The sequence below is a fragment of the Podarcis muralis genome, chromosome 3, assembly GCF_964188315.1.
Source record: "Podarcis muralis chromosome 3, rPodMur119.hap1.1, whole genome shotgun sequence".
Classification (NCBI taxonomy): Eukaryota; Metazoa; Chordata; class Lepidosauria; order Squamata; family Lacertidae; genus Podarcis; species Podarcis muralis.
Window position 1 is genome coordinate 17,509,857 of NC_135657.1, and position 21,388 is coordinate 17,531,244.

A 21,388-nucleotide genomic window follows, 5' to 3' on the forward strand; every position below is an offset into this window, starting at 1 on the left:
AGCTATCTCCATTGGCATGCAGCTTCCTCATGGACTGTGGTGCAATTGGGCCCTGAAGGAAAGGGCAATAGAAGAGTCAGTGGTTCAGCTGCTAAGAGGCAGGGATTATTTTTGAGGGGAGAACTTATCTGAGTGTGGACCCCTTCCGCACTAAGGTCCAATGGCGTGTCTGAGATAATACCAGGCGAGGATAATCTGTTAGAACAAATGCAGGGGCACCGAATTTTGGCCTCACACAGCGTCCTGTATGAGGTCAAAATTCAGTGCCCCTCTACCTCTTGTCTTCTATTCTGCGCATGTACTACATCATAGTTGTGATACCCTGCAGCACCCCCCCCCCCCGCCCTCCAGCTTGTTGCCCTTTACAGGGGAACCAGTTGCACTGCTCTAAATCTCCCTCTGGCAAATGGGTCGGCCCTCAGCTTGCCCTTCCTCTGCCTGCCTTCTTAAATTCAGCCAGTCTAGTGGGTGGCTCTGCATCTCTGTAGCTCAGAGACTTCCTTTGTAGTCTCTGGGTTCATCCACACTTCTCTTTGGTCTAAGGTTTCCTCCATTTGTCCCATGACTACTGTGCATGGATCTGAGTGATGTGGGTTCTTTGTTTTTTGCCACGTTGCTTTCCTCAAGGAAACAGTGCTGTTTAGCGCTGAATCAGAAAAACTGTCAATCCACAGAAAACCTGATTGACGTTAATTCCGACTCAGCACTAAACCACGGTTTTTCCTGGGGGAAGCAGTGGGACAGAAAAACAACAGCACACCACTTAGACCCATGCCTAGACTTCATGGTAGAAATGGAGGAAATCTCAGCCCCAAAAGAGTCCTCAGTGTGGCCCTTGCAGAATGCAGCAGGGAGGTATATGGGGATAAAAGTAGTTGTTTTGTCTGTTATTTGAGTGGAGTTCTCTGAAATGGATATTGTTCTATTTTCTGATGCTCACAACAGTGGTTTGGATCTCCAGAGGTGGCCCCAGGCCCAAAAAAGCTTGAGCACCCCTGCATGGATTAGAAGCACAGCTTAACCTCAGAGTTGGGTTGCTACAAAAAAGTTCCTTTGGTTCAATTTGAAGCCCTCCTAGATCTCAGAGGCAGACATGTAGAAATAACTCCCAAACTTTGGTGTGTTTTCATTGTCCTCCTTTATCAAGAAGCATGCTGATGATACCAGCAGAGATGGGGAATGGACAAATATGTCGACCTAGGTTTCTGTCCGTTTTTCATTTTTCCAAATCTTGAATTCAGTTCTTCACATTTAAGCAGAAATTTCAAGTTGTTGTTTTAAAAAAAAACCTCATAAATTCACCAGCATTTTAGTGTGACTTTCTCCTTTTAAAAAAACTGTTTTTGTATGCAGTTTTGACTATATTAGTCAATTAGTATATTACACATTTTTGCAAGCAGGTTTCCCTAACATAATGTATTTGTGTGTGTTACTTTCACTAATATATGAAGTTTTATACACACTTTCCCCTAATACATGCATTTCTGTACACATCTTCTGGTTGTGCGGCTGTATCGCAAAATTCAGAGGTGCCAATTCGGATGAATAGCTATGTTTTGGTTCTTGTGTTTATCGAAGAGCTTGCAAATCAGGTAGTTTCTCATTAAAATGCAAACAAAACTGAATTTCTTCCCCTTTTCTGGCTTACAGTAGTTGTGTTTGGAAATATGTAATGGTCTAGATGGATCCTTAGAAAGCTCTGGCCCCTAATGGACCCCACAAGCCTACAACCCTCACAGTTCTTCTGTGGCAGTTTAAACTGGCAAAAACATGTCCTTAATTACATCTTCTGCATCTACATCTACATACACAGGAAAGCGGATATAGTGGGAGGCAGATCTCCAGTGAGATTTATTTTACAGCAACAGCAAAAGAGACACACGTGAGCCAATCAGAGAGAACAGTCAGCCATATTGTCCTAGCAAAAGATAGTTCACTAAAATAGCAATATAAAATGGAGAACGAAACTATTTTTTTAAAAAACCCACACAGATTTACCAATAAGTTACTTCATGTTTCCCCATAAAAACAAACATTCTCTGTAATAACAAAGGACAGAAAAACCTTTAGCATATATCAGCAGTACTGAAAGGGCAATTCACACGTTGCTCTTTGACCCAGTAATATCATCGTGACAGGATGACAAGCCAGAGTTTATATTTATTCATCCCCTGAAGTAAATACAATCTTTTGCCACTTGCAGGAACATTTTCAAAATATACGTCCCACACGCATTTGATGAGGTAAAAATACCACGTGAACAATACTACAGCATCAGAAAGTACAGTGGTGCCCCGCAAGACGAATGCCTCGCAAGACGAAAAACTCGCTAGACAAAAGGGTTTTCCGTTTTTTGAGTCGTTCCGCAAGACGAATTTCCCTATGGGCTTGCTTCGCAAGACGAAACGTCTTGCGAGTTCTTGCGAGTTTGTTTCCTTTTTCTTAAAGCCACTAAGCCGCTAATAGCCGCTAAGCTGTTAATAGCCGCTAAGCCGCTAATAGCCGCTAAGCCGCTAATAGCCGTGCTTCGCAAGACGAAAAAACCGCAAGACGAAGAGACTCGCGGAACGGATTAATTTCGTCTTGCGAGGCACCACTGTAACACATGAATCTTTCTTAATGGTCATCTGGACAACGGTATTCATTTGTTTGTGACGGTCATTGTCAGGCCAAACATGGTTTTATCCAAATGGCCTGAGGGAATAGTTTTCAAACGGTTCTTCGGGGAAGCTCTGGAATTGTCTGGAAGCTTCTCAAAGGAACCTAGTCAGAAGAATATAGTCACAGACAAGCCTCCCTGAAAGACAGTTTGCCCGCTGCCACCCATGTTTCCTGTGGCACGCAGAGGCGGGAGATTGTGAGACGCATTTGAGAGCACATTTCTGAGTTTAAGCTGGGCAATGGTGGGGCTCCACAGACTTGGCGGCCAGTGCCTCTTATCATCTGTGCTCACCTAGAAAATACCCCAGAATCCTCTGCAACGTGCTGGGGTTTCAGAGCAGATATACCCGGCTTCATCAGCAGAGGACTTGGTTTGGAAATGGTACAAGTACTTTGAAGATGAACCCCCCACAAACACACACTGATTTAGAAAAATGGGTGTATTATTTACACAGGTTTTCCAAGGCACAAACTCTGGGGAACAGACTATGACTGTGGATAACGGTGATTATCAAGGATTGGGTGGTAGTATTTCTACTGCAGTTTCTTACACAACACAGCTTGAGTGAAATGGCAGGTTGAAATAAAACCCAATATCTCTTTCACCTAAAATGAGAAGGTGCCGCTAGGTGATGAACAGCCACAATTTCAACTGGGCTCTGTCCTTACGCAAATGTGAATTTGTTTTGGGACACGGATTCCATGGAGGGAAAATTAGGCCTTATGTTATATACGTTCCTGGCAGTTTTCACTGGTAGTAGTTGCTGAAGGCATGAAGAATATACAGCAGCGTGGTGATGAATGCAAAGAACTGAAAAAGAGAAAAAGGGAGGGAGAAGAGAGATGATTAGAGTATAACGCACATGGTTTTGCTCTCCCAGCTTTGCTGGGTCATTTTCTTTTGAGGAGAGGATATTGGAAGCTTTTGTTGCTTTTCTAATAGTTTATCTCTCTTATATAAAGTAGATGGAAAGGGAGTAGTCAGACAGGCAGTGCTAATTCAAAAGCATCACCTTTGACTCCCTGCGCTGGGAGAGGCTGGTGCAGCCTGACATGTGGGCTAGATTCACCTTATCTATTTAATTAATGAAATTTGGAACACACCACTTGATTGTCAAAACCTCTAACCGGTTTACGTAAAGCATAAGATACACACTAAAATTATCTGTGAAAGACAGGAGCCAAGGGCAAGGTGACCTAAAAACGATTCAAAATATGAATAAAATCAGTAGTTTTAAAACGCACTTTATGAAAAAAGGAAGAAAATTACCTATTAAAAGGCACATCAGTTTTACGTATACGGGTCAGCTTACTTAAACAAAATGGATTTTAGCAAGTACCTGACCTGAAATAATACAGCACCTGACTCATATCAGTAAGCAAGGAGTCCTAGAGTATAGGTGAAACCACAATGAAAGATCAGTTCCTCACTGGGGACAAACAGACATTGTGTGGCACTTGTAAAAGTGCCACATCCGCAGATCGAAATGATTAAGGCCTCGAGTCAAGGACTGAAGAGTGCCCTGGGGTGGCATCATGGCTTCGCCATAATCAAACACACAAGTCCCCCAGCTCTAAAGAATGTCTGCTTTATATACATTATTTACACAATGGGCCCCACGTGATTGGCTAATTCCAGGATTCTCCTGTAGGCCAATCAGGTTGTGGATTCACTTCCATCTGGAGTTGTATTAGGTGGCTCCTGTGGACCAATGAGACTGCTGCATTCTGGAGCCTATTGTTCTAGGACCAATCAGACTGCTGCATTTTGGATCCTATTCAACTCAGTACATATCACCAGGAATCCCTTCCCTTCTTATTTACAAACTGCATGCTCCCCAGATTGCCTGCCCCCAGCCCTTGTCTCATCGGTAGCAAATCAGACTCTGCTGCCACATAGCTTGGGTAAGATTCCCACGTACACTTTGAAGGGCAAAGCAACTTGCAGCACTTCACCAAAACAAAACTTCAAGTTGTTTCTCTTTCTCTCACCACATTCAAATCTGCCTTCACCTCACCGCATAAGAACTTAGCTGCCTTATATTGAGTTAGATCATTGGTCCATTTAGGTTAGTATTACCTCCACTGACTGGCAGCAGCTCCCCAGGGTTTCAAAATATCTGGAGTCTTTCCCAACTCTCCCCGGAGATGCTGAGGAATGAGCCCAGGAGCTTTTGCATGCAAAACACACACTCATATCTTGGAGCTATGGCCCTTTCCTACCTCAAATCCAAATGGTTACGGATGTCACATGCCAGGAAAATGAAAGAGACACCGACAGTCAGCCCTGATTGCTCCAAGGCAAATGCTTAGATGCCAGTGGCAATGAAGGGCTGTGACTCTGGAGCCCCTTGTCATCATAATTTCATGGGAACAACTAATAGGTGCAGCTAACAAATGTTTACCCACCAAAGTGTGTCATGCACTACCTGATTAGAATTAGATTAGGAAATTATGACAATGAACAAAAACAACCTATCAGATGAACACTGCATATTTATTAATTGAGCTAATCAGTGGGAAATGGATGTAATCTATTCTAATGTGATGAGGCATAAACAGCAAGGCACCAACAATTTGCCCTTTAAATCTTGAGTGGTATAAACTTCCCCCTGAATTCCTGTGTGTATCATCAAGACTCACTGAAATTTATTGTACTAAAACAGCGAGCCCTTCATACGAAGAAAATCAAAGAGTCTTTGGAGTATACAAACAGGCTGCATTTCCTCAATTTGCTAAACCACTGTTTAACATTACAGATGAGCCTGTGAGAGGCTTGGGCTAGCACATTTCTCCCTTCCCTCTTCTAGTCCAGAAACTCCAGGAGCTCCCGCCTCCATTTGTGACTAACAACAGTATAAACTGCGTTTAATCACAACAATGGTTTAGTAAAACTACAGCTTCATAAACCGTGGTTTGAAGATGCCTTGCTTTAGCCAATCATAGTTAAGACTAACCATAGTTTCCCTGGCTTTGGATGTCATGATAACCTGGGGTTAGTCTACAATGGAAGCGGAAGCTTCTGAACCCTTCCTCATGGGTGTGCAAGAGGGAGGAGTGCACAAGTTCAAGACTTGCACGGGCTCATTCCCCTAGCACTAAACCATGGTTTAGCATTACATACGAATGTCATCACATTCTTCTGCCAAGTTTCAACTTAAAATTTACAGTTCTCCCCCACAAAAAGTGAATGAGGTCCTACCCTACCAAACTCAGTTCTGTTCCCAGCCAGCCCTGACCTTCTTACAGCCAGTCCAAGAGTGACAGTTTCTGTCAGCTTCCTGCTCCTTAGACTCAATGTTGCCCCTGGCAGAACTCAGCAGGGAGGAGGATGGAGACAAAACCAGAATTAGTTGGCTCTGCTTGTCTTTGACTGGTTCCATCTATTGTTTGGGCTCCCTACATTCTGCCCTACCAGCTCCAATGGACATCAGCCGCTGCTGGTTGGAAGAACTTGCAGGACAGGATGGGAGGGTGACCTGGGAGGTTGTAGAGGACATACAGCAAAAATTGCACACACCACTTCACTAAGTCAGAAGTCCTTACACACATGGAAACGACAATTAGGACACTTAGGTTCCAAGTTACTGCTAATAAAAGGCATAGATAAAGTCCACCTGCCACATGCCATATTCTTTATGTCATGGTTCAGGATTATCCTGGCAGATAAATTGACTTCGTTCAGTGCAAAAGATCACAGGTTGCACACCAAAGCATATTTGGACAAAGAAGCAACCGGTGACGTCTCTGCCTTTGAAAGTGCCGAAATAAGGTAAAATATGGTGGTCATTATATTAACAAAATAGGAGATTAAAATCAAATGATTGACTGGGTATATAATCAACAGAAGCCCAAATGGACAGTGTTTATTGCTGGTTGAAAGATACGCCCTTTCAGTTGGCAAAATATTTTTCAGCCTGTCAATAAGCGTCGTGATGATCCCATGAATTATTGCACCCATTTTACAGATGGGTTTCACCAAGGCTAAGACAGGTGTGGGGAACCTTTGGCCCTCTGGGTGTTACTGAGTTACAGGTTCCATCAGACCCAGCAATGCATGGCCACTGGACAGGGATGGTGGGAGTTGTCGTTCAGCAACATCTGAAGGTTCCCCACACCTGGGCTAAGAGATATTAACGCACAGCAAGAAGGCTGATCGCCGAAGAATTGATGCTTTTGAATTATGGTGCTGGAGGAGACTCTTGAGAGTCCCATGGACTGCAAGAAGATCCAACCTCTCCATTCTGAAGGAAATCAGCCCTGAGTGCTCACTGGAAGGACAGATCGTGAAGTTGAGACTCCAGTACTTTGGCCACCTCATGAGAAGAGAAGACTCCCTGGAAAAGACCCTGGTGCTGGGAAAGATGGAGGGCACAAGGAGAAGGGGACGACAGAGGACGAGATGGTGGGACAGTGTTCTCAAAGCTACCAGCATGAGTTTGACCAAACTGCGGGAGGCAGTGGAAGACAGGGGTGCCTGGCGTGCTCTGGTCCATGGGGTCACGAAGAGTTGGACACGACTAAACAACAACAACATGGTGAGTCCGTAGCAGAAGCAGGGTGACTTGAACTTGGCCTCCCCCTCGACCCCACATTCACAAACATACCAAACCAAATTCAGCTGGTGGAGCACATAAGAGTTATCTCACCGTAGCAGCAGCATTGAGCTGATAGTAGAGGGGCGAAGACTCTGGGGGCACTTCTGTCTCCGAGCGGATGGTTGCATTGGCCTGAAGGACTGCAGCACTCATGTAGAGGATGCCAGTAGCTCCATGGTAAAGGCTATCCTAAAAAACAGAAGAAGAGCAACAGGTTCGTGTCCAGATCAGGGCCTTTTAAAAAGTGAAAAGTTCAGTTCTGCAGTCTATGTTATGTACATTGTGCAGGTGTAGAAGATATATTTGTCATGAGGAGAGGGTGCAGGAACCATCAGGCCCAGGCAGGGCTTTTTTTTCCAGCCGGAACTCTCTGGAACTCAGTTCCGGCTCAGGTGGGTGCCATTGCCATTCTGAGAGAATGAGGGAGGTGTTCGTGGTGAGTTCCAGCACCTCTTTTTCTAGGAAAATAGCACTGGGGGCGGGCCCACCCAGGAGGCAAGGTGAGGTGACTGCTGCAGATCAAAGGATCCACAGGGGCAGCAGATCCCGGTGTAGATCTTTATTCTGGCCTTGTTTTTGCTGTAGATCTTCACCCACCCCCTTCTTCCCTGTGAAGGAGGGGGCGCCATTTTGTGGTTCGCCTCAGCTGCCAAATTGACTTGGGTCAGCCCTGAGAGCTATGCTGGATGCTGATGGTTTGCCAAGGTCAGGGGTTCCAAATTATGGTCACTGGATCACCAGTGGCCCATGAGTTTCCTTCTGGTGGATTAGGGCAGAGGTCGGCAACCTAAGAGCCATGGGCCGGAAGCGGCTCCAGAAATCACTTCTGCGCATGCCCAGACGCCAAAAATCACTTCTGCACAGGCGCGATTTCCGGCGTCTGGGCATGCACAGAAGCGATTTCTGAAGCTGCGGACATGCGAAGACGCGATTTCCGGCGTCGCGCTGCGCCGGTCTGACCCACAGAGGATCTTCGCAGGAGTGAACTGGCCCATGCCCAGTAAGCCTTGCCGACCCCTGGTTTAGGGCATGCCTGTGGCTTTGTGGTTGGAGATGGGAGACAGCACACCCTTCTCATTAAAACGTTCATATTGATTTCTAATTGTAGTTTTACTGTTGCTCTCATTTCTTTACATTGTATTTCACTGCATTACTTATTTGCTAAATTGCAATGCCGTGAAATACTATCTGTAAGAAATCAAATAATAAATTTTTAAAAATGCAATTAAAAATCACATAGTGCATTACAACAGCTAAAACAAGCTGCAAAATAATAACAGTGGCACCTTGGGTTAAGAACTTAATTTGTTCCAGAGGTCCATTCTTAACCTGAAACTGTTCTTAACCTGTGGTACCACTTTAGCTAATGGGGCCTTCCGCTGCCACCGGACCGCCATCGTGCGATTTCTGTTCTCATCATGAAGCGAAGTTCTTAACCTGAGGTACTATTTCTGGGTTAGTGAAGTCTGTAACCTGAAGCGTCTGTAACCTGAAGCATCTGTAACCCAAGGTACCACTGTAGCAAGTTCCAGAGGGTGGCAACACAAGAATAGCCTTCTCTGCAGTGGCTCCCCGTCTGTGGAATGCTCTCCCCAGGGAAGTTCGCCTTCATTATACACCTTTAGGCACCAGGCAAAAACATTCCTTTTTAACCAGGCCTTTGGTTGATCTGATTTACATCCTTTGCCCAAAATGTGGGGTTTGGGGGAGGGCTATTGGGTTGTTGTTTTTATTTGTATTATGTATTTTGTGGTATTTTATATCTTGATTTTATTCTGTGAACCGCCCTGAGACCCCCAGGTATAGGGCGGTGTATAAATTCAATTAATAAATAGCAATATGTTTTCTAAATTTGCATCCTGTACATGGCATAAACTCTGTGTGTGTCCCACCTCTTACCAGGATTCTCCAGGAGGCGAAGTTTTTGTGGAAGCCAAACAGGTAGGACATTAGAAGCATCAGCGAGATGAGAAAGGAAGTGAGGGAGACATACATGACCCACCCCTGCAGCAAAGGGAAGTACACATTGGTAGCCGCTACGAGGATCCAGACCCAGCAGCCAAAGATCTGCAAAGAAGGGGAAAGGAAGGCATGATTATAAGCCTTGCTGTACCCGTTTAATGCCCCATCAGTCTGCTTCGGTTCTGTCTGTGTAGATTTGTTGGACTCCAACCCCCATCAGCCCAAGTGAACACGGCCCATCACTGGGGATTATGGGAGTTGTAGTTTAAAACTACAGTAAGTAATAAAGGTAAAGGGACCCCTGACCGTTAGATCCAGTCGTGGCCAACTCTGGGGTTGCGGCGCTCATCTCGTTTTATTGGCCAAGGGAGCCAGTGTACAGCTTCCGGGTCATGTGGCCAGCATGACTGAGCCACTTCTGGTGAACCAGAGCAGCGCATGGAAACGCCGTTTACCTTCCCGCCAGAGCGGTACCTATTTATCTACTTGCAGTTTGACGTGCTTTCGAACTGCTAGGTTGGCAGGAGCAGGGACTGAGCAACGGGAGCTCACCCCGTCGTGGGGATTCGAACTGCCGACCTTCTGATCGGCAAGTCCTAGGCTCTGTAGTTTAACCCACAGCGCCACCCGCATCCCTTCACAGTAAGTAATACTGGTGCATAAAATTATGCATAGTGCAGGGAAAGTGGGCATAGAGACATTTTCCTCATTCTCTCATAGGATTAGGACCCAGAGCCGTCCAAGGAACTTGAATGTTGAAAGATTCAGGGCAGACAAAAGTCAGTGCTTCTTCATACACTTAGTTAAATGGTGGAATTGGTTCCTACAACATGAAGTGGTGGCCACCAACTTGGATGGCTTTGAAGGAGAATTAGACAAATCTGTGGTTGATGAAGCTATCAATGGCTTCTAGCCACAGTGAGTATTGTTACAAAAGTTGGGTTGCCTTCCCTCTCTCTCTGCCAAGCAATGGGTTTCCAGGCACTCACTCAGGGTCTGTGTTCCTTTGGAGAATTGAGACCTGGCAAAGACTGTTGTAGCTTTAAGAAATATGGCTTATTCACCTATGTACACCATCGGTCTGCATGAGGGGAGTCCAGATCTTACAGCATGGTCCTCTGTGGCTTGTCCCCCACAGCAGCGCAGCCCTGGAATCTAAGGCATTTCTCCCAGCCAGCCTTCAGCCAGCCTGTCCAAGATGGATCCCATTCTTTCTTCCTCCCCTCATTCTCCCCAGCAACCCTTGCTCAGGACTCTCTTTCTATCGCCTCACACCCAACTACCCAGGCAACCTTCCAACCCCCCAATCTTTGTTCACGCCTCAGGGCAAGGGGGAGAGCATTTCTCTCGCATTGCCAATAGCCCTCAATGGCCCTGTATTGCTTCTTAATGGCCCTGGCTTGGCCAGGTTGTTTTTGCATAGGCTAGCCCAGGAATTCCTCTGCAGCTTGTATTTCTCTTGTATGGTAATAACAGAGGTCCCCAAAAAACAAAAGTGTTTATTACTATACGCCATGGCCGCAGCTAGAACCCAATATTGGCACAAAGGTGGATAAGAAGTATGGTAAAATGTAAAATGTTCAAATATGCTGAACCGGCTGGTCTGACGAACAGGATAAGAGAAAACGAAGATAAGGAATTCAAGGAGGAATGGATAATGTTTATTGAATATTTTAGGAACCAGTATAAACAAATACGTAGCTTAGCAGGTCTCAAGTAAATCCAGCAGAGCTGAAATAGATAAGAGTTTTTAATAGATAACAAATTGGATGATTAAAAAGATGTGGATTACGCAGAGTAGTAGAAAAGCAGGAAAAGGGTAGAAGGGAAGTCATATGGTATATGTATACATGCTGTATTTGGTATGAAGTTTTAAGTGGGATGAGGGGGAGGGGAGAGGGATTAAGCAAGCTCTCTGTTCCTGTTTTTGAAAATGAAAATGAAAAAAATAAATGAAAAAAAGATACTAGGATACTGAACCAAGTAGACTTTTGCTCTGATCCAGCCAGGTTCTTCTAATGTCGTCCAGCAACATCTGTAGGACAGTGGGTTGGCCACCCATATTCTAAAGCATTTTGACATCCAAATATAGATTGAATAGAGTGCAGGAAGTGAGACTAGAGTGCACACCTAGCAGTTGCGCAACCCTCTCTCATTCTTCATAAGGTCAACGGCAGGTTAGTTTCTGCTTGATCACTTTATAAGCAACCTTGAAATATTAGATTTTACCCATCTGTCAAACAGTAGCAAACAGGGGGAATGATTAAAAAATGAAATAAAAAAGAGCTTTGTGAGAAAAATTCCTCAACATCACTGTATGCTTTGATTCAAAAGCTCATTACATGTGCTTTACACCAGGGATAGGCAACCTAAGGCCCCTGGGCCACAAGCAGCCCACGGGGGTCATTTAACCGGCCCACGAGAGGCTCCCAAACCGAGCCACCCGCTTGGCGCAGCGTGGTGCAGGGACTCGCTTCCACGGCGCCAGAAATCGCGTCTGCACAGACGCCGGAAATCGTGGGCACACACGCAATCCAGCCCACAGAAGGATCTCTGCTGGAGTGAACCAGCCCAGGCGAGGTAAACCTTGCCAACCCCTGCTTTACACATTACCTCTGCAGTTATAAAGTAAAAAATCCATTTCACAGTGTACAGGACAGAGCTGCCCACTCTGAATTAGCATTTTGAATTTAGCAGTGCAGCCCACCAGCCGAGTATTGTGTGCAAAAATGCATGTACTAGGGTCATGAAATGCACACATCCCCGAAAAGGCATTATATTAGGGGGAAATTGCTTTGCAAAAATGTGTTTTGGGCAAAACCGCATCCAAAAATGTGCAGATTGGGAGAATTTTTGCACCAAAATGCTGATGAATCTTCACAAGGACTTTTTAAAAAAATCGCAGGCTGATATGGAGAACTGAGGACGAAGATGACGAAGACGACGAAGACGAAGAAGAAGAAGAAGAAGAAGAAGAAGAAGAAGAAGAAGAAGAAGAAAGAAAGAAAGAAAGAAAGAAAGAAAGAAAGAAAGAGAGAGAGAGAGAAAGAAAGAAAGAAAGAAAGAAAGAAAGAAAGAAAGAAAGAAAGAAAGAAAGAAAGAAAGAAAGAAAGAAAGAAAGAAAGAAAGAAACTGAGAGGAAGCAAAATGGACTGATTTGCCCAGTTTCGGTTGGAATGGAAGAGAAAGATCTTCCAGTGGTTAAAAGTATTGTACAAACTCTCTGGGTTGCAACTGGGCTGAAGAGTCCTTCATATCTGAGACAAGGTGTGGTGCACCCACCCAAAGGTTCAGATCAGAGCTGCCTGGATATATCCTTAGCTATTGCTTTTCAGGCAATTTTGCCAAGAGCAGAGCCTTGCACGGTTAAGCACTGCCAGGAGCGAGCCAGCAGTAAATCACACTGTGCAAGTTGGAGTTAACTCTTGATTTGCAAAAATATGATCTGTACAGACCTAATGAGCACAGCAACTTATATCCGGCAAGTCTTGCCTCCATGAAGCAGTTGCTGAGACTGAATGTCCCCGCCTCCCCAGAGCTGCCTAAATCCCTTCCTCTCCAAGGTTTTCCCTCAAAGCAATTGGAGACTGCGCCTGCATGAATCTAACCTCTCCTCCATCCTTTTCATGCCTCCTCTGGTTCTGGGAGACCAAGGGGGACAGGAGCTTGGCACAGCAGGAGTGGGACACCCATACCATCCAGACTCATCTCCGCCTCTTGGCCTCCCTCCTCTCCTGCTTCAGTTTCTGCCTCTGATTCTGGACTGCTCTCTGCCACAGCCTCTTCCTGCTCACTCAACCCTGTTACCTCCTCAGCTTCTGACACCTCCTCCTTCCAGTTTTTCCCCTCTGCCCGCTCATCATTGTCCCACCACCACTCCCCGGATTTGAGCCTTCTTCCCTTGGGGGTTCCCAAGCTGGTTCCTCCCACCATTCCTCTGCATCCAGCCAGTCCATGAACATTTCTTAGCAGATATCGTTAATCTGAACCTACTGTCAACTCACAAAGGACAAGTGTGCCTTCCCCACAAAACTGCCTTGGACCGACCAGTCGTCCATCTCTGTGCTGTGTGACAACTACAAGCTCCCAGCAGTGGTGTTCTCTTCTCTCAGGCCTTGTTACTAAGGCAACACCTGCCCTCAAACTCTGTGAACCCGATTCTTTTCACCATGTCTTCACCCTGGGCTCCACACCCAGCCTCCCTTTCTGCCTCTCTCAGCTCTTTTCAAGGTCTCCACCCAGGAGTCAATGAACCTGATTCCTGGGAGTACATTGCAGCTATTTCTGCTGATGGACAAACAGAGGCTTGCAAACAAGTCATCGTCAAAACAACGCACACACACATCTTTATTCTAAAACAACATAGGGTCCTGCAGCACCTTAAAGACTAGCCAATGTGTTTGCTTGTAATTTGTTAAATGGGAACTGTAGCTCTGTGAAGGGTAAACTACAGTTCTCGAGATTCTTTGGGGGAGGGGTGTGTTTTAAATAACCCACTACAATAATGTACATAGGTAACATGGGTCTATTAATTTCTTAGCAAAAAAAAATTGACTACAACCCACGTTGTACATGTGACCTTGGTCGTTTTTGCCACACACAAAAAGAGCATGGCTTTCCCCCTGAAAACTTTCGTTCTTGGCTCTCTTAGCAACTTAATAAACACCCAGAAGTAGTCATTGAAAGAAGTATTAGTACATTAGGGCAGGCACAGGCAAAGTCGGCCCTCCAGATGTTTTCGGACTACAACTCCCATCATCCCTGACCACTGCTCCTGTTAGCTAGGGATGATGGCAATTGTAGTCCCAAAACATCTGGAGGGCCGAGTTTGGGGATGCCTGCATTAGGGGAATTCTCCGTGCAAATTGGCACAAATATGCCTTTGAGTTAAGACGTTTTATTTATTTTGCTTTGTGAATAAAGCTGCTGTTTACTTCTCTGTAGGTGAAGAAACATATAACATTTATAGAGCATTGGAGGTGCTCTGAAATGGGGCCTCCCTCTGGCCAGTTTAAAGCTGCAGTCCTAGGCACTTTTGCTTGGGCGTTAAGTCCCACTGAACACAACGCAACCAACTTCTGAGTGGACATGTATAGGATTGCACTGTTGTTGTACCTATTCCTCTCCAGAATTGACTTTGCAAGGGTGTTCTGTGTGATCTGTAGATCTGCAGCAAAAGACCTGTACGGCACTGATGAACTATGTCCCTATAATGTCACCAACAAGCCATTCCACTTTCCACTAAGGCTTTGCACTTCAAAAAGTTTCATTAGACAAATAAAGAAATAATGCAATGGACAGATGGATCAATTCTTTAACATTCAGCCTTCTTGTACAGTGGTACCTCGGGTTAAGAACTTAATTCGTTCCGGAGGTCCGTTCTTAACCTGAAACTGTTCTTAACCTGAGGTACCACTTTAGCTAATGGGGCCACTGCTGCCGCGCCACCGGAGCATGATTTCTGTTCTCATCCTGAAGCAAAGTTCTTAACCCGAGGTACTATTTCTGGGTTAGCGGAGTCTGTAACCTGAAGCGTCTGTAACCTGAAGTGTCTGTAACCCGAGGTACCACTGTATTAAAAATTCATTTTTTAAAAAATAATAATGGTGGGCAGCCTTCCTGAAGCATGTGGAAGGGGCAAGACTGACCACCAAGCCAGGACCAAGATCTGTCTCATATCTGTTTGAAAGCCAGGAGGAAGGTGGCTTTACCTCATGGCTCAAGGATGTGCTGTAAGCTCGCTCTCTCTCTCTCTCTCTCTCTCTCTCTCTCTCCCTCTCATGTCACATCTTTCTGCACCCATCCTAGATTCGCTTCAGAAGATTGATTGCTTTTCTCCTTTCCCACGTTCCTTACATTGGAACAAAGCTACCTGCAGCCAGCCAGCCGCTCTCGTATAAGATGAGAACTGCTGATAAAAGGAGCAGGATGCAAACCCGGTATTCTACTCATCTGTCCGAATGGCTTACCGGCATAGACCCTGACCATGTTGCGCCATAAAAGGTAAAGGTACCCCTGCCCGTACGGGCCAGTCTTGACAGACTCTAGGGTTGTGCGCCCATCTCACTTAAGAGGCCGGGGGCCAGCGCTGTCCGGAGACACTTCCGGGTCACGTGGCCAGCGTGACAAAGCTGCATCTGGCGAGCCAGCGCAGCACACGGAAACGCCGTTTACCTTCCTGCCAGTAAGCGGTCCCTATTTATCTACTTGCACCCGGGGGTGCTTTCGAACTGCTAGGTTGGCAGGCACTGGGACCGAGCAGCGGGAGTGCAGCCCGCCACGGGGATTCGAACCGCCGACCTGACGATCGGCAAGTCCTAGGCGCTGAGGTTTTACCCACAGCGCCACCTGCGCCATGCTTAATGCCAAATAGCAAAGATTCCATTCACTATTTGGGTTTGGACATCTTACACTGTAAACGAAGTGAGTGGGAACATCTGCAAGCATAGGAGCTAAGTGTGTACTTCACAACATGTACAGAAACTCCGGACTGGAATAGGGTGTTTATACACAGGATAGATCAGGCATTTTATACCCTCAGTTCCATAGGGAATGGGCTATGATTCTGTGAGTTCAATCTCTGACATTTCTAGAATGGGACGAAAAAGATCCCTGGCCAAAACTTTGGAGAGCTACTGTAAATCAACATAAACAGTATACTGAGCAAAATGGACCAACAACCTTAGTAGATTCCAGTGTTCTGACTGGGTTGGCAACAACCACCAAAATAGATCATGGTGCTGCAAATCCATAGATAGGATCCCCTGCAGTTTTAAAAAAACTAATAACAGCCATGTGGTGGTGTTGGGTTGTTGGATAGGGACCACGGCAGTGGAAGGGACAATTTAATCCCCCATAAAAAGGAAAGAAAAAGATGCTATTTACTGTGTGGGGCAAAATGTACAGGTAAAATATGTACACCTGTGAAGCCTAATTCAGGGGACAGATATTGGCACACACAGAGAGAGAAAAAACCCTGTGTTTATATATAGGACATACTTCATATGATTTGTGCAAACATTTCATTATGAACAGGCAATGAGTTTTCTGGATCATTAATTCTTCAAGAAGAACCTAGCCTCACAATTCTCCTAGGATGTCAGTTCCTGCATACCTACTTGAGCAGCCACTATAAATATGCACATATTTCACAAAGGTGTTCCCAGAGACCTACCCTGATCCAGAGCTACCATTTCAGTGACAACAAGGGGTGGGGTTGGGGGAATCTGGCACGGAGCTTTTCATATCCACTAACAAGCATCTCTTAGCTTCTGCGTACTCAGACCTACACTCCCCATTGAGGGCTGATGAGGAAGGATCACTTTCAAGAGAGGCACAGACCCACCCTTGTTGAGAAGCAGCCAGGCAGGTTCTCAAGGGTGGGTCGCGCAGAGGTGAAACCAGGCCTTCCGTTTCAAAATACAGTGGTACCTCAGGTTACATACACTTCAGGTTACATACGCTTCAGGTTACAGACTTTGCTAACCCAGAAATATTACCTCAGGTTAATAACTTTGCTTCAGGATAAGAACAGAAATTGGGCGGCGGCAACGCAGCGGCAGCAGGAGGCCCCATTAGCTAAAGTGGTGCTTCAGGTTAAGAACAGTTTCAGGTTAAGAACAGACCTCCGGAACGAATTAAGTACTTAACCCTTTGTGGCTTGGGGCCCTCGTATTTACGGGACTGCCTCTCCTGGTATGCACCGCAGGGGACCTTAAGGTGCATGAATAATCATAGTTTAGAGGTCCCAGGCCCTAAGGAAGTCAGATTATCCTCCACCAGGGCCAGGGCCTTCTCAGTGATGGCTCCAACCTGGTGGAATGTTCTGTCCCGTGAGACCAGGGCCCTGCAGGATTTAACTTCCTTCCTCAGGGCCTGTAAGACAGAGCTATTCCGCCTGGCTTTCAATTTGAACTTAGCCTGATCTTTTATTCCCCTTCCTTCCTTCCCTTCCCCTCCCCTTTTTATGAAGATTACCCACTCTGGGATCCCACAGCTAACTCTTCCCCGATCTCCTCGCTGTCCCAAATAGGACTAATTTAGCCAGCTAGCCCTGGTTATCATCTAATGGATTTCCCCCCAAATTGATTTTTGAATGCTGAATTTATTGTTATTCACATTTTATACTGTATTTTATGCTGTTTTTTGTTTCATCAATGAAGTGTTTTAAATTTGTTGTTAGCCGCTCTGAGCCCGGTTTTCTGAACCGGGAAGGGTGGGGTATAAATAAAAAAATATGTATATATTTATTATATCAATAGCATGTTGCAGTAGGTAAAGTAGACACCTGCAACAAAACCGCTGTCTGAAGGGCCCCACAGCAGGTCAGCTTTCTGTGTTCCTCATCTGATAGACCTTTGCCATTTGGATCCATTAATCTGCACAATCTTCCAAACAAAGAAGCCAAACCTTTTTGTGGTGCGCAGAATTTTCCTGACAGTTCTGATATGAACACTGCCCATTTCACAGAGTATAAAAAGGTTTGTGGAGGAAAACAAAGCTCCAAGGCTTTGCCACTTTCCCCCATGCCTGTTAGCATATGGTTACCAGATTTTTTTCAATGAATCTGGGGACCCTTTTTTCTTTTTTTGAAGCTGAGTAGCAACAGGGAGTCAGTAGTGGGGATGGTGAGGCAAAAGACCCTGGGCCCAAGCACACATGCATATTGTATAAAGGTGAAAAGCCCTTCTTTTGCACCCTGTGAAACATAAATACGCAGAGTTTTTAAAAAACTGGGCAACGGCAGCCCGCCTGCGACTCCCAAGCCTCCCCGATCAGTCAAAACAAAGAGGGAAGGGAGCAGGAGATTGCACAAGACACATCTTATGCGCACAAGACACATCATATGGGGACTTCCGGCGAGGAAAAATGGCAGGTGCCACGGCAGCGAGCAGCTCCTGAAGCCAGCCAGAGGCAACTGCACTACCAGGCTGGCTCCGGGCTGCTGAGGCTGCCGCTGCCACGTTTCCCAGGGACAGATTTGCAAATTTGGGGACATTCCGGGGATGGAATTTGTCCAGGGACAGATTTGCAAATCCAGGGATGTCTGGTAACCCTATGTTAGCAGCCGCTGTTCCTCTGATCTGCCCCCACCTCAATGTCATCCTTTTAATTGAAAATGCATTGCCTGCCACACTCGTTAATGGGCATTCCAAAACCATTAGGTAAGTAAGGTGTGTCAGTCATATCACAGGAGCGCTGGCTTTCCATTTCACAGCACAGAGATTTCTTCTTGCGAAGTCTTTGTCATCAGTACCATTGGGGCATTTATTGTAATTTGCTGGATTTGTGACGAAGGCAACCTTCGCTCAAGAGGTCCTTCACTTATCAGAGGCAAAGTCCGACAGCATTAAAGTCCACACGTCATAAAGCTCACGGGGAACGCAAATGGGCTGCAGCTCTTGAGCTGCTCTGCCGCGTTTTCCGTATCATGGGCTAATACTCAAAGTATGCAGACTTGAAAGGAAACTCTTGGAATCAATAGATTAACCTCCAGATAAATGTGCATAAGAATATGTTCAGGATGGTTAGTGCAGCTGATTTTTGTATGTCAGCTAGCAGAACTCTGCCCCCAAAGTTCCAGTCACTTAAATCTGCCTGCTCCTCTCACCTGTATAAATCAACAGCTTCATTACCATGTGACCCCAAAATTCTGGATCCCCCCGCAACCTGATGCCAAAGTTTAGCACTAGTTTTTTGTGCCCGACTTCAAACCGAGTAATTGACACAGGGTCACAATTTTAATGCCAAAAAACCCAACCTTTTCCAATGGATTCCAGACAGGTGACAATGTTTTGTGCTAGTTTTGTGCCGTTTGGTCTGCAAACCCCATGTTTTCTGCCACCCCCTCCCAAACTGAGTAATTGACACTCAAACCAAGGTCCCAGGTAAATGGCCAAAACCCCAACCTTGTCCAATTAACTGCAAACCACATTAGTTAAGCTTAAATAAACGCTGGTGTCTAACTTGTGAACACTCCTGGTTCAGTCCCTTGGTACCATATGCAGCTCAGCCAAGCCTAAAATGTATCTAATCGTTAGGTCAGAGAGAACCTTTCATGAGCAGAACATGTCCTCACAGCAATCAGCCTCAAGGAGATGACTAGGGACTAGAGCAGATTGGTTCGCTCCTGAGTCCCTGAGAGTCAAACTGAGCATCAAACAGCATTGTGGATGGCTGCTCAGTTAGCTTTGCTTTCTGAGGTTGATTGCTTCTTTTAAGAGTCTAGCATGGTCAGTTGATGTTTCATCAACATGGTCAATCAACTGGGAATCTCTTTGCATTTTTTGAACTATGGAGAGTCGAAAGTGATGCCCTCCAACCCCTGGCTTTGCCACTTAAAGGGGCCATGTTGTAGGGGATAACAAATACCTCCTCCCAGGGCCCACAAGAGCTGCTTCCAGGCAGAGAATGCAGTACTGAGCTCAAAGGACTGATGGTCTAAGTTAAAGCTGTCTCACACTTTCAAAACACCTTGTTCTCTTCTCCTGCTCAAAATGACCCAGTCCTGTTGCTCTCTGCCTCACACAAGCAAGTGAGCAATACTACCAAACTAATCCTGGTTCCATTTTCTGTACTGATGTACCTCTTGAGCTTAAGGTGCTATGTTCGCAGTTGGTGGGAGATCACTGATCTAAACTGACTCTCACCAGCCTCACTTCTTCCACTGCACCTGACCTGCATACTTTCCAGGGAGTTGTGAGTTTCCTGCATCCTCCCTTAGGGGTCCCCTCTTTTGAGTCCCCATCCTTTTCAAAAGCCCCAATTCTTGGGATCTTTGCCATCCAGGTTTTATCCCAACAGATTGCAACATCAATATCCTTGGAATAATCGGAATAGGTGCTCCAAAAATATTTTTAAGGCTTAAAATAATTTCAGGGCCCACTGAAAGCAACAGTGATACAGATGGATAGCAATCAGAATGGCACACTGGTGCAAATTCAGATGCACAACAGCTTTAAGCTTGCATTCCCTGATCCAGTAAGTGAGATGTGTGTGGAGACCTTTTGATGTGCAATGGATTTCCTTTTGTTTATTATCTATGTGCACGTGTGTGTGTGTGTGTGTGTGTGTGTGTGTGTGTGTGTCTCAACCTGCATATTTCATGCCCATGCCAGAAGCCAAGACTCCCGGCCATGCATAAATGCTACCAGGAGCATACATGAACTGTATTATACTATATGGAATCAAATAACTATAATTAAAGGAAGTCGTTTGACTTACCAGCTCTGGCAGAATCAAGGCATACGGTATGGTTCTGAAAACATCCACTCCAGAAGGAATATTTTCAGGCGCTGTGCCGACGGGAGCTGGTCCTGAAGTTTTGGTATCCATTTCTGTACAGGCTGAATAGCTGTAGTTAGTACAGCTCCGCTACTCTCAGTTATCTCTGAGACGCTGTTTGCAAGCAAAGCTTAAAATAGTATCCACAGACACACCCAACTGGACGTCAAAGGTGAAGCCTGTTCCAGCTTGGCAGGTAGCTCCACTCATCACTGCAGAAGAATCATCAACTATTCTAAAGTTAATAAAGCCGATCAGGAAGGGCTTGGCAATCATATGCCCTGCTGGAAAAGAGAGAGAGGAAGCGGCAACACACAGACGCACCTGTTTCTGTTGCAAGGCTCAATGGCTTTTGTATTCCAGGACTTCCCAATAAGGCCATCATACCTGGCTAGGGCTCCCTTGCAAGCTCACTCAGCTTCTAGGCATTGAGAGAAATCTTTACAAGCTGTTTGCTGTTTATTCCGAAAGACTGCAAACTTTAGAAAACTCTTTTTAAAACAAAAAAAGTTAAACAATAAAACAAACTCACTAACAGTATTTTAAAGTTAGGAATAGGGATGCGGGTGGCGCTGTGGGTTAAACCACAGAGCCTAAGACTTGCTGATCAGAAGGTCGGCGGTTCGAATCCCCACGACGGGGTGAGCTCCCATTGCTCAGTCCCTGCTCCTGCCAACCTAGCAGTTCGAAAGCACGTCAAAGTGCAAGTAGATAAATAGGTACTGCTCCAGTGGGAAGGTAAACGGCATTTCCGTGCACTGCTCTGGTTCGCCAGAAGCGGCTTAGTCATGCTGGCCACATGACCCGGAAGCTGTAGGCCGGATCCCTCGGCCAGTAAAGCAAGATGAGCGCCGCAACCCCAGAGTCGGCCACGACTGGACCTA

General features: G+C 45.7%; 1 protein-coding gene across 1 annotated transcript; it reads right to left on the bottom strand.

The window, feature by feature from the left end:
- Positions 1 to 1,824: 1,824 nt before the first annotated feature.
- On the bottom strand, positions 1,825 to 21,132 carry MALL (mal, T cell differentiation protein like). The gene is made up of 4 exons (XM_028724945.2): positions 20,445 to 21,132; positions 9,159 to 9,326; positions 7,311 to 7,448; positions 1,825 to 3,472 (listed from the first exon to the last, which is right to left on the bottom strand). The coding sequence occupies exons 1-4, from the start codon at positions 20,553 to 20,555 to the stop codon at positions 3,410 to 3,412; spliced, it is 480 nt and encodes a 159-aa protein (XP_028580778.2). The 5' UTR covers positions 20,556 to 21,132; the 3' UTR covers positions 1,825 to 3,409.
- Positions 21,133 to 21,388: the final 256 nt, after the last annotated feature.

What these genes read in the sequence shown, in the direction of transcription:
- MALL (XM_028724945.2), bottom strand. Translation starts at nt 20,555, where the DNA reads ATGGATACCAAAACTTCAGGACCAGCTCCCGTCGGCACAGCGCCTGAA. An exon ending in CCTTGATTCTGCCAGAGCTG is followed by an intron (nt 9,327 to 20,444) that starts GTAAGTCAAACG and finishes CCTTCTTTGCAG; the next exon opens with ATCTTTGGCTGCTGGGTCTG. An exon ending in TCGCCTCCTGGAGAATCCTG is followed by an intron (nt 7,449 to 9,158) that starts GTAAGAGGTGGG and finishes TCTGTTTTTTAG; the next exon opens with GATAGCCTTTACCATGGAGC.